This window comes from Leptodactylus fuscus, chromosome 7 (genome assembly GCF_031893055.1).
Source record: "Leptodactylus fuscus isolate aLepFus1 chromosome 7, aLepFus1.hap2, whole genome shotgun sequence".
NCBI lineage: Eukaryota > Metazoa > Chordata > Amphibia > Anura > Leptodactylidae > Leptodactylus > Leptodactylus fuscus.
The window spans coordinates 16,886,383-16,899,985 of NC_134271.1; the positions used below are offsets into that span (position 1 = coordinate 16,886,383).

Below are 13,603 nucleotides of genomic sequence, written 5' to 3' on the forward strand. Positions count from 1 at the left end.
CAAAGCTGTGCCACATCCCTTCATCTACACCTTGCTTGGTATTTCTAGCAAAAGCAGGTGAAGTGCAAAGCAGGCCGGGATGTAGACACTTTGACCAGACAAACTTACTACAACACACGGTAGAAAACTGGTATAAGTTATATAGGAATGCTATGCCGCTCCTGACAGGTGCAGGTTTCCATTTTGGCACGTGGGAGAAGCCAAAGAAAAGACTGGCCGAAGAGAGTAAGGCTGGTCTTACACGACCGTAATGGTTTTTGCAGTCCGCAATTTGTGGATCTGCAACACAAATTTCACTCAAAAAACTCGCAAGACTCCGTGATCACCCGTTGTTTTGCAGATCCACAAAAAAACAACACACACCCCCAATCGCAATGTTGACATCAGCATTTGTGAATATACACTGAAGTATGTTCCGTGTATATCCACAAATCCGCATAGACTTGTATGGGACAGTCCGTGCCATAAAAACACGGCCATTACGGACATGCGGTATACTTTCCGGACCACGGTTACGGCATGCCACACAACGGACAAAATCTATGGTGGTGTAATAGGCCGCATAGAAAACAGTGGGTCCGCAAATGGTCCGCAATTTAAAACCCGCAATTGCGGACCATTTGTGGTCTTAAACTACGGTCGTGTAAGACCAGCCTTATATTCTCAATGACTGGCAGCAGAATAAAACATACACGAAACACTTAGGAGCACTAAAGTTATATGTCCATGATATAGAAAATACTACATAAAGTGTACTTACTTGTATAGACCGATGTGCCAACAGGTGAGCTCTGATACCCCCGGACTCCGACTGTCACCACAGTAATGGTGTACATAGTCCCTGATGTCAGGTTCTGCAGGGCGACACTTGTTGTGTTACTTGTCACAGTCCAAGGGCTTGAAGAATTCCCATAGTTTATATTATAGGACTTATTCACACCGATCATATTTACTGGCTCCGTCCAAGATAACGTCAGGCTGTTGGTTCCAGTTGTGCTTATGGTTATGTTTCCTGGTGGAGTCGGATCTGTGCAGAACAACAGAAATACAGATATAAGTTGAATATATATTACATGAGATTTAACAGGGTAAGTGGACTATATCAGGTATAACTATCAGTCCCTGACCGGGGGTACATTTAGATTACGGTGCATGGGATCTCCCAGAATTATTAAGGCTGAAGAAGGTAAGAAGAAGAAGAAGAAGAAGAAGGTAAGATCTTAGTAAATTCCCCCTATGATAAACCCACTTATCAAACCCTTAAAGAATAGCCCTATATTGTAAGCTGACAATACACAGGAGATCATTGTTGGTTAAAATGAAACTTTTTGACATTGGTTACCATCTCATATCTATTATCTATCTCCTATCTATCTATCTATCTATCTATTTATCTATCTCCTATCTATCTATCTATCTATCTATCTCCTATCTATCTATCTATCTATCTATCTATCTATCTATCTATCTATCTAGCTCTCTATCTATCTCCTATCTATCTATCTCCTATCTATCTATCTATCTATCTCCTATCTATCTATCTATCTATCTATCTATCTATCTATCTCCTATCTATCTATCTATCTATCTATCTATCTATCTATCTATCTATCTATCTATCATCTATCTATCTATCATCTATCTATCTCCTATCTATCTATCTATCTATCTATCTATCTATCTATCATATCTATAGCCAACTAAACAGAGCTGGGTGACTAGGAGAGTCTGATGACGTGGTACTCACACGTGGCCCCTGACACTGGATCCGATGTCTGGCTGCAGTTCCCGCTGACCGTCTGTACGGTGACATTATATTCCCTGCCTGGTAGTAATCCTGTGACAGTCACTTGTGTAGTATTAGTCTGTATGGAGTTAGTGACGGCTCCTGTTACATTGACTATATAATAATCCACATTTCCTGCTGGTTTTGTCCAGGAGACTCCAAGAAGACTGTCCGACTGGTAATTGTTTATCAAGATGGCGGAAACTTGTTCAGGAACTAACAGAATAAAATCATAAATTGACAACATTAGTTTTAGAACATAGGTCCTATATACAAAAAATACAATATATACAAATGCCCATACAGTACTGAAGCTACAGGGGTGTTCAGGATATCCAGGGTGTATATTATTGCACCTGACAGCTTAGTGCTCATTCACACCTTTAAGTTTCTAGCTTTGTGGTATCTACGATCGATCAATAAGTAGGACTAGCTGTATTTTTCATGTCCCCCGTGTGCCGACTTTGCTTTTATTTATGGCAGGCCGGTGGCAGCATGGTGTAACCGGCCTTACAAAGTATTTTGGACATTTTTTCTATTATAGAGGGGATAAAACGCTCCCTATTATATTAGTGGTTGTCTATGTGAGCGGGTGTCACCTTCAGTATGTGCAGACTCTCTCTACTCACCTGCGCAGGTAGATAGTGACACCGGGTCTGACTCAGTGTTATCAGCCGCTCTTGTATATACCATGAATGTATAGGTCTCTCCTGCGGTCAGGTTAGATATTGTAGCCGATCCATTGGTCACTGTTGTATTATATAACATTGTGGAGGATGAGGGGACATTGGTCTGGACTCTGTAGGTGTAAGACGTCTTATACTCATCAGGGTTACTCCATATCAGAGACACAGAAGATGAGGACACGGCACCGAACTCTAGAGATTTCACCGGCAACGGCTCTGAAATATAAATCGTGTTAGAAAAGCACAAAATACAACACGGAGCCCGAACAACAAGAACTGTCCTCTCTGTCAAAACATCTTGGGGGGCTGCACTTCATCATGGATCAGGCAGATCCTCCCGGGATCCTTGCACCTACACACAGATCTACGCCATCTCCTTATTGGTGTAGATTTTGTCTTATTTTACGCCACTTTTGTAGAATAAATGATGAAGATGAAGGACCTGCTCACTTTGAGAAAGGTAGCGAGGCCGGCACAAAACCCCCACTTGCGACTATATAAGTTGCAAATGCAGCCATGTTGGTTGCCCCCCAGCTTTCCTAGCAGTCTTATTCAGTAAGCTTATAGGTGGGCTTCATGCACACGGCTGAGTGTACTACGCAAGGGTCTCTGGTGTTCCATTTTGATATATTTAGAGCCGGTTCTGCTTGGATCCGTTGCAATGTACACGCACAAGCAGAAGTCCTGAAGACAGTCGGCTAGACTCGGCTAGGACACTCAGTCATGTACATGAAGCCTTACAATGGGGACCATGATCTATAATGAGGTTTATGTAGTTTAATCGGCAAAAATAATCCCAGAACATATCCTAATGCAGGGATCAGCGGCCATAGGCGCAACAGCTATTACGAAACTACAACTCCCAGCATGCATTACTCTGCTGTTCTGGGAACTCCCATAGAAGTGAATGCTGCATCCTGGGAGTTGTAGTTTCATCACAGCTAGGTTGCCGATCCCAGCTGGATCCAGCCAGTGACCGATGACCCCGATACTTACTGGTGGTGACGTTGCGGCAGCAGCTGGTTGTGTCATCCCCATACCGGATCACATACTGTGTACCAGACACAAAGCTCATGAGCGACGTCTTATTATAGCTGTTATCGGAGGCCTTGATCACGTTCCCATTTATATCAGTTATATTCTGCAGGAAGAATCCCCCCGCCAGTCCGGAGACAGTTATATGGGTGGTGGACGCCAGGACGGTGATAGTTTGGCATTCGGGTATATCTATAAGACAGAAAAACACATCCAGTATTATGTGCCTACAGCTCCTATACAGTGCTATGCGTCTCCATGTTTACCGGCTATGCTGCCTTCACAACGACTGACTATAACCTATCCCCAAGGCCCCTATAGACTATCACTGGGTCCCGCGGGTGTCCATTAATTTATTACAGACATCAGCGGACTGTTCATTCCTCGGACTCTCTGAATGGAGACTCTAATAATGTGAAGCTCAACCAAGCCTAACTCTGTCCCCAATACCTAACCTGCTTGTGTGTAAACAGATCTGACTACACAGGGGATGGGTGTAGTCTGTTACCATTGAAACACATAGGATTGCATAGATGCTTTATACACAAAACGGAGGGGATTTAATCAAGCTTATAGGCAATATTGATTGTTTTTTTTAATAGGATGGATGGAAAAGTGGGCATAGCATGGTGTAAGTGACATAACTAGAACATTTGGCACAGACTTTAGCTTTCGGAATACTATATATATATATATATATATATATATATATATATATATATATATATATATATATAGTATGCATAGTTATATACGCAGCTACAGCTATTACTGTTGGGTTACAATAGTTAGATACAGATTTCTCATGGACATAAAACCTCCATCTATAGTAGCTAGCCACCCACAGTGCTGTATAATGCACATGCAGTATACATACAGCCACTAGGTGGCCCCGCCGCTCACACATTGTAAACACATGCAAGCAGTAAAAAAGACATAAAAGAGGAATCTGCAGCTTACCGTCACAGGAGAACAGCGCCTGCAAGGAGAGAAACACAGGAGAGTTAGCAAAACACACTCAGGTTATCCAATATGGCTGCAAACAAGTCTCATAGGCTGGTGCTGTTATAGCTGTACACTACATGAGCGGGGTTATACTATATCCAGGGAGAGGACCACTGTAGTACCGCGCTGGTGCATTTGAGCCTCTCATGTGCGATACTAGATTGATGTATCTAAGCCTGTGGTTCTATACTCTCTGGTCAGCTGTGTATCTAAACCTGTCATGTCCGATACTGTCTGCTAGACCGGGTATCTAAGCTTACAGTGTATGTGTGATATAGCCTGTGATTGGGTGTATCTAAGTATATCATGTGTGACTGATCTTGTAAGTCAGCGTATCTAAGCCAGTCATGTGTGAGTCCATCTCATGCTCTCATACTACCTACAGAGCTGTGTATCTAAGTCTAGCATGTGTGATACGGTAAAGGGCTGCATATCTTTCATCTGAGCTGATACCCATTATATGCCATACTGGATAGTGAGTCGTGTATCCAAGCCTATCGTGTGGTATTATTTACTGAGCGGTGTATCTAAGACAATCATGGCATACTGCCGTCTGAGCTGATATATGTGCAAGGCCCTGCACTGCCTAAGGAAAGAGCCATGGACTGAAGGGCGGGGAGCCGGAGTATAATATAGAGTGAGGGGCCGTAGGCTGTGTCTTACCCTCAGCATCGGTGCGAGGAACATTGATAAAATGGTGATATAAGGGGTATAACTAAGTCACCAAGAGGTTTATAGGGGTTCGGAAGTCCATTCAGTCTAAAGGAATTGTCCAGGATTATCCTTACACGCATATCAATGGAGGAAGGGGGTCAACTCCCGGCACCCCCAGCAGTCAGAATGATGGAAGTAGCATAATAAGCTGGTCCCATTCAAGTCAATAGGACTGAGCCTGCAGTATTTCTCGCTACCACTATACAGTGCACAGAGCTGTGTTAGTTCCAGTACAATGCAGCTGCTGCAAACAGCTGATCGGTGGGGGTGCCGGGAGTTGGACCTTATCCTGTGGATAAGAGATAACTTGTTGTGACTGGAATACCCCTTTAAGTCTATCATGTGTGACACTTTCTGCTGACCCGGGGTATCTAAGCCCATCATGTGTGATACAGTCAGGCATCTCTACACCCCCCATTCCCATTATGACGAGTCCTGTTCATTAATAATGTCATTGTGTAATCCTGAGGATCCAGTATAGATAATCCCCATGAATATTCTGGTATATACATGGCGTATATTAGTATATAGTCAGATAACGGCCGCCTTGTGCGAGCGCCTCTGTATCCGCCGCTGGCCGTGGCTGACGTGTCGCGCTCCAGACAATCACATTGATTATTTATTTTCCTGTTCTGTCATTTCCCTCTTTTCTCCGACATCCTGCCCTGTCACCATTTCCCTCCTTATCATCGTCTTAAGTAGCTGCCCCCACTGTTTAGTGTGAACTGATGCCAACTATTCTGTCCAATCCCACATGAAATGTTGAGCAATTTTCCAAGTTCCTTTATTTATTTATCTCGTATTCATTATTCATCACATTATCATTTCTTCTCCATTCACATCTAAAGCGAAATCAAAAATTCTTCTGATTTTAATGTTACCGAAGGGGTTAATGTTTAAAGGGTTATTGACGACCTATCCCAAAGATAGATCACTAATGCCAGATCTGTGGGGGGCTGACACCCAGCACCCCCATCAATCAGCTGTTCTCAACAGCTGATACCCAGAGAATAGAGCAGGAAACAGACAGCGCTGTTCTCTGTGTAGTGGCGGAACTGAGTTACTGCAGTTTAGCTGTCATTCAAATAAATGGGGCTGATTTTGTACTTCTAATTTGCATATTGACAAAAATAGTGATGAACCTACTGCACTATCTATATAGAAGACGCCTCATCACAACATCCACGTCTGAGACGGAGGCCGGGATCGGGGAACCCACAACCGACCATTGTTATTCCCTACCAAGGCCATTAATAGAGTATATGGAAAGCGATTGTCTTACTAAGTTGACTCTTTTAAAGGGGTTTTCTGGGACTTAGGTCATAAATTAAAGATCACCAGAGAACACCTGAGACCGCCGCAGATCAGCTGTTTGAAGCAGCCATGTAATGTCACGTTCATTAGTCTTATGGCCTGTTCGCAGCTCAAGTGAATGGGTTGATGTGCGATATGAAGCATAGCCATTATACAATGCAAGGTGTTACAATTGGTAAGTAGTGAAGAGGCAGAATGTTGCAGCCTCTTCATATAGCTGATCATTGGCGGTGCCATGTTTCGGACCCCTGTCGATCTTCAAATAATGACCTATCCTTAGGACTAAGGATAGTTCATCTTATTTATAAAGGACTTTTCACCATCTCTTGTTCTTTCAATCCTTCAATAGTTGCTGGTCCACTTTTTACGGCGCTGTTGGAATTTTTCCTCTAGCCCCCACCTTTCCTGAGCAATCAGTACTGATAGGCACTAGACTCATAATGTCAAGTAGGTGGTGTCAGGCAGGAGCAGGCAAGAGGCTCATTCCTATTGTCTGAACACTGTATAAGCAATGCCGCCCCTCCTACCTCTTGTGTCACCCCCTCTACCTCATAGATTGTAAGCTCTTGTGAGCAGGGCCCTCAGTCCCATTGTGTGAAATGACGTTCTTTGTTTTGTATCTGTCTGTATCTGAACCCTACAAATTGTACAGCGCTGCGGAATATGTTGGCGCTATATAAATAAAATTTATTATTATTCCTGACACCACCTACTTGACTTTAGAGGGTCTATAGTTGTCATAGCTATACTGATTTGCTCAGGAATGGTGGGGGCTAGAGAAAAAAATTCAAACATGCCAGCATCAGTGGTTAGGAGCCTATAAAGGATGAAGAGAGTCAGAGTTGGTGCAAGTGGTGAATGGTCCCCTTTAAGCCTGAGTTAAATGAGTTAACAGTTCACTGACAACCTCAACTCTGCGATATCACGACATTGACACGGTTTATAATAATCTTCCCATAATCTGATGAGCTTGTATACACATCACTTTCCAGCCCCAGCAATTTACACAGAACGTAAACTCCACGCTCAGCTGCAACTTCAATTCTAGGAATGTAAAAAATCAGGTACGGCAGTGTGGAAATTCCTGTAAATGTTTTGCCAATACGTTGATGGCGGTAATGTCACAGTGTTCTTCCTCATACGGCCTGAGCGTGATATCTGCAATATTCTGGTCTTAAAGGGGTATTCCCACGTTGCATACTCACCAGTCTTCGAGGCTGTAAATTCTTCTTTCTTCCTGCTTTGTTGCGTCATTGGTGGGCGGGGTTACATATGCAAAGCTAGCGGCGAGAAGTCGTCGCTTCTATGCCGTTGGCCCTGCGTGTGCGCTCTCGATGCAGTTAGGCATCGGACATACAGCCTTCACAATGTAATACAGACCCGGCATCCGCTGTAATAGAGAGGTGGATGCCGGGGAGTGTTAGACGCCGGCACAGGGGCCTGCAACATCGCTACGCTCCTGCCCTGCATGAAGCCAGCAGCGGCAGGCGATGCTGCTATTCCGCTCCTCGGCCACCCCCTCCCCTCCGAAATAGCAGCATCACTCCTGCCGCTGCTGTCTTCATGCAGGAGCGTAGCGATGTTGCAGGCACCTGTGCCGGCGTTTAATACTCCCCGGCATCCGCCTCTCTATTACAGCGGATGCCGGTTTGGATTGGTGGCCCCTCCCCCCCCCCCCCAAAGTGTAAACTACCCCCCCTCCCTCCAGGCTCGCTCCCTGCACTTAGCCCCTCCCCCCTGAATGCAGCAGATACATCACTTGACTTTTGACCAGATAAGTCAAGGGCTGTGTCAACAATGAAATGAATAAAGTAATATAGTGGACAAACAAAGCAGTTTTGCTGAAGCCGTGTATTTAGGAAAAGTCTTACATTCACATTAACAAGCAGTATAGATAGGATCCTTGTGATGGGACAACCCCTTTAACCTTTACAATGAGAGCGACTGCTGATGAGGCGACAAACAACACAGTCAATGATCAGTTGTATAAACCATGGACATGGACATGTAATCCCTGCAGTGACATACAAGAGCCACTGGGGATGCAGAGGACGCAGTTGTACATCAACTCTGATGTCAGAGGGAAATGGCTCCAGGACCCCAAAATCTGTAATGGGGCCCCTATTTGTATTGGTATATTTTATGTGACAGTGCAATATTTAGGGCCCCCCTAGGGTCCAGGGCCCGGTATCAACTGCTACCTCTGCACCCCCTATATCCCCTGTCTGCCACATAAGATAACACCAGGAACTTCACGCTACACCTCTGGATATATCATTATACTGAGAAAGTTAGGGAGCTGTACATTTTTTGTAGTGGGGCGATGGTGGAGGGAACGACGTTTGGCTCTTACCAGATTAATTGTGAATTTTTTTCCTTCATTGATACATGGCTGTGTTCGGAGAGGCGCCCAGTTTTTTGTATTTTGCTGTCAATTTAGCTCTTTAATGGTTCGTTTGGCACTGATTTGGATGCTGAATGCGCCTCAGAATCCACATGGAAAAGGGAACCCATTGAAGTCAGTGTCTGTTCGAATGGACCCTAAGGGTGCATTCAGACTACGTAACGCCGGGCGTGTATGAGAGCCGTACACGCCGGCATTACGGCAGACTGCCGAACACTTCCCATTCACTTCAATGGGAGCGCTCGTAACAGCGGCGTTTACGAGCGCTCCCATTGAAGTGAATGGGAAGTGTTCGGCAGTCTGCCGTAATGCCGGCGTGTACGGCTCTCATACACGCCCGGCGTTACGTAGTCTGAATGCACCCTAAGGCTGTATTCACATAGAGTAACGCCAGGCGTTTTTTGTGTGTTTTTTGCACATAGCGCCGCGTTAACGCCGCGTATACGCCGCGTTAACGCCGCGCTATTTAGCGGTGGCGTTGCCCGGCGTTAACGCGGCGTAAACGCGGCGCTATGTGCAAAAAACACACAAAAAACGCCTGGCGTTACTCTGTGTGAATACACCCTAAAGACTTATTTTTTGTGAGATGATTTGTTTGGGTATTCCTATCTAAGGGTGCGTTCACACGATGTAACGTGCCGCGTGATCTGGCACGTATACGTCGTGTGAGAGTTTGCTCCCATTGATTTGCGGCCGCAAAATAACACAGCGTATACGATCCTATCTCCCATTGAAATGAATGGGAGCATTTTGAGCGTGTCATCTGCTGGCACGTGTATACGTGCCAGATCACGCGCAACGTTACATCATGTGAATGCACCCTATGATATATCGCCATGGGATAGGCAATAAATGTCCAATAGATGTGACTGGAGAGGTGGCCTCACCTAGTAAATTTTTTTTTGGTAATATAGTATTACCCTAACATAAAATCTGTATTAGTGTCTACCATAAATGTTGGCGTACCTTATTTCTGATTTAGAGTAACTGGGTCAGGCAACGTTTTTGGTTTTTTTTAATGTAATTTTTGATTTTTTTTTTAACTATTAGTTTTTTGTTCTGTTCGTCAAAGGAATAATGATGACTGCCTGGGCTATGCTGGATCTGGCTAGACCTACAGCGGGATCAGGGGCGTAACTATCGTAGAGGCAGCGGAGGCGGCTGCCACAGGGCCTTTGCAGACCCCTGAGTATAATGATCGGAGGCCCAGCAGAGGTAAGGGAACGTAACAAACACTGTTACTTACCTCTCCACGATCCTGCCAGGCCTCCTTCCTGACGTCCTTTCTGACGTCACATGAACCCGGCCTGCGTCCCGAGTCATGTGACGTCTGACGTCATTTCAGAAGGACGGCAGCAGAGGCCGACAGCGTAGGAGCCGGGGACAGGTAAGAAACAGTAATTTTTATGTTTTTATTCCCCCGGGTCTCCGATTATTATACTCTGGGGTCTAAAAAGACCCCAGAGTATAATAATTGTTTATGGGTGTCCACTATGGGGTATAATACTGTGTGCAGGGGCCACTATGGGGGATAATACTGTGTGCAGGGGCCACTATTGGGGATGATACTGTGTGCAGGGACCACTATGGGGATAATACTGTGTGCAGGGGCCACTATGCGGGATAATACTGTGTGCAGGGGCCACTATGGGGGATAATACTGTGTGCAGGGGTCACTATGGGGGATAATACTGTGTGCAGGGGTCACTATGGGGGATAATACTGTGTGCAGGGGCCACTATGGGGGATAATACTGTGTGCAGGGACACTATGGGGGATAATACTGTGTGCAGGGGCCACTATGGGGGATAATACTGTGTGCAGGGGCCACTATGGGACATAATACTGTGTGCAGGGGCCACTATGCGGGATAATACTGTGTGCAGGGGCCACTATGGGGGATAATACTGTGTGCAGGGGTCACTATGGGGGATAATACTGTGTGCAGGGGCCACTATGGGGGATAATACTGTGTGCAGGGACACTATGGGGGATAATACTGTGTGCAGGGGCCACTATGGGGGATAATACTGTGTGCAGGGGCCACTATGGGACATAATACTGTGTGCAGGGGCCACTATGCGGGATAATACTGTGTGCAGGGGCCACTATGGGGGATAATACTGTGTGCAGGGGCCACTATGGGACATAATACTGAGTGCAGGGGCCACTATGCGGGATAATACTGTGTGCAGGGGCCACTATGGGGGATAATACTGTGTGCAGGGACACTATGGGGGATAATACTGTGTGCAGGGGCCACTATGGGGGATAATACTGTGTGCAGGGGCCACTATGGGACATAATACTGTGTGCAGGGGCCACTATGCGGGATAATACTGTGTGCAGGGGCCACTATGGGGGATAATACTGTGTGCAGGGACACTATGGGGGATAATACTGTGTGCAGGGGCCACTATGGGGGATAATACTGTGTGCAGGGGCCACTATGGAGTATAATACTGTGTGCAGGGGCCACTATGGGGTATAATACTGTGTGCAGGGGCCACTATGGGGCATAATACTGTGTGCAGGGGCCACTAAGGGACAAAATAGAGTGCGGAGGAGGGGGTACGTTGAGGTCTTCGACGTTGGTGTCGGTTGGGGGGGGGGGGCATGTCAAAAGTTCGCCACGGGGCCCCGCCATTCCTAGTTACACCCTTGAGCGGGATTGTCCTTTGGCTTCCAAAACGGTGATCATGTGATAAGTTATGCGATTCCAAAGGCCAAAAGAGCGCAGGTAACAACAGAAGAGGTGTAAACCATTTCTGTTTTCCCTCCAGGGCCAGCCCCGGATTGCTGGATACAATGTTCATTGCTCAGGCACCCACATCATACTTTTATATTGAGGCAGGTTTAAGTTACCACGATCAGGGCTGGCAGTAGCCCTTGGGCAACACACCGAGCCCATGACTACTTCGCCTTGGGTTTACATACATTAAACATATTTATGACGTTGCGATGACCCACCCAAGCCTGGAGATCTGGACAGATTTGTATAAGCCCTGAGGAGCTTCTAGAATCGGAGTCTGGAGTGTGTTATATAAAGTATTACGCCTGCTATCAGCTGAAATTGTAACATTGTAACAAAGGTCCTCGTTGTGATTGATATATTCTCTGAGTTGTTGATTGGCTGAGAGCAGCAGCTCACTATGCTCCGCCCACATGTCCTTTTCCTTCTTCATTATTGTAATCTCCCCGTTTCTAGCCATTATTAGGTGTCTATTTGGACACCAATCCAATATTAATTGCATATTCAAGAAGTTTCCATACAACAAACCAAAGATCCCCCTACCCAATATCAGTCTGCACAAGACAAGAAAATCTTAAAAAAACATCCCAAAGAGAAAGGGGTTCATCCTGTTTCTTCTATTGATGGCCTATCTTTAATGCCATCAGTATGAGATCTGCAGGGTCCAACCCTCAGGGCCCCTATGGATCAGCTATATCGAAAAATGTGGTGGCTGCAGTGCAGCGCCGCAGTGGCAGGTTTTGGTACTGCAGCACTGACTCATTGACGTACACCATAGCTTGTACATCGAAGGAGCAGCATGGCTCCCGGCTTGTAAACAATATGAGAGGCCACGCTGTCCTGAAACCCAGATCGAATATTGATGGCTGACCCTATGGATAAGCCATCAATACTAGGATTGCAACCGCGTCCAGTTTTGACTAGTTAAATGACTGTTTTCCATTTCCACCCTGGCCATAGACACGTACAGGACACTACAGCTAAACCTTTTAGTAGTTACATGCTGAACTGCAAAGCATCCGAAACCACAGGATAAGTGATGCAAAAACTACACAAATAAGAGACGAAACACACCCAGGCCTTGACACCGTGATGTATAACCTACAGGAGTAACCGATACAACCGCCTAACTGTGCACAAGTGCAGGAGACGGAAATCATCACAGTTTTTTTGTATATAAAATGGGAATGTTCAACAAAAGTTTTAGGCTGCAGAAAAATTGCTGCAAAGGAAGAATGCTTTCAGAAATAAAAGGGTTAATAGTTTATTTTTATGGCAATTAACAAAAGGAAGAGAAATGCAAATGCAATCAATATTTGGTGTGACCTTTACCCTTTGCCTTCTAGGTACAGACAGTGTTTGGCAAAACTCAGCAGGGAGATTGTTCGCTCCGCCATCATAGAGAACTAAGCACAGATCTTCTGTGGATGTTGCTCGCTCCAGTCCGTCTGTCTCTTCATGTCATCCCAGACAGACTGGATGATGTTGAGATCAGGGCTATATCTGTGGGGGCCATATAATCCCTTCCTGGACTCCTACAGAGGATCAGAGGTCACACCTAATAGTGATGGGATTTAAATTTCACTTAATTTGTTAATTGACAAACATAAACTATTAACATTAATATTTCTGAAAGCTTTGTTATTTTGCAACATTTTGCATACCTGCCTAAATTTTTGGCACACTGCTGTACGTCATTAGGCAGAATGGTCTTTCAGGAGCCCGGGGAAGCCTAGGAACAACCACGAGAGCTGCATTTATGACCATATTGTTGCTTCTTCAGATGCGTTGCTGACCCATCCCTCATACACAGAGGCTTTCACTTTCTATTGATATATTCCGGCAGACTGGATGATGTCACCTAATATGACATCACTGATTTAATCGTGAGCAGGAGTCATAAAACA

The 13,603-nt window shown here is 45.3% G+C and overlaps 1 protein-coding gene across 1 annotated transcript in view; it reads right to left on the reverse strand.

The window, feature by feature from the left end:
* The window catches only part of LOC142214420 (uncharacterized), a 290,721-nt gene that overhangs the window by 64,114 nt on the left and 213,004 nt on the right, over nucleotides 1-13,603 (reverse strand). The window contains exons 19-21 of the mRNA XM_075283365.1: nucleotides 2,416-2,688; nucleotides 1,748-2,002; nucleotides 761-1,027 (exon numbers count right to left, since the gene is read on the reverse strand). Coding sequence (XP_075139466.1) covers nucleotides 761-1,027; nucleotides 1,748-2,002; nucleotides 2,416-2,688 — 795 coding nt within the window. The remainder of the gene's footprint in view (nucleotides 1-760; nucleotides 1,028-1,747; nucleotides 2,003-2,415; nucleotides 2,689-13,603) is intronic.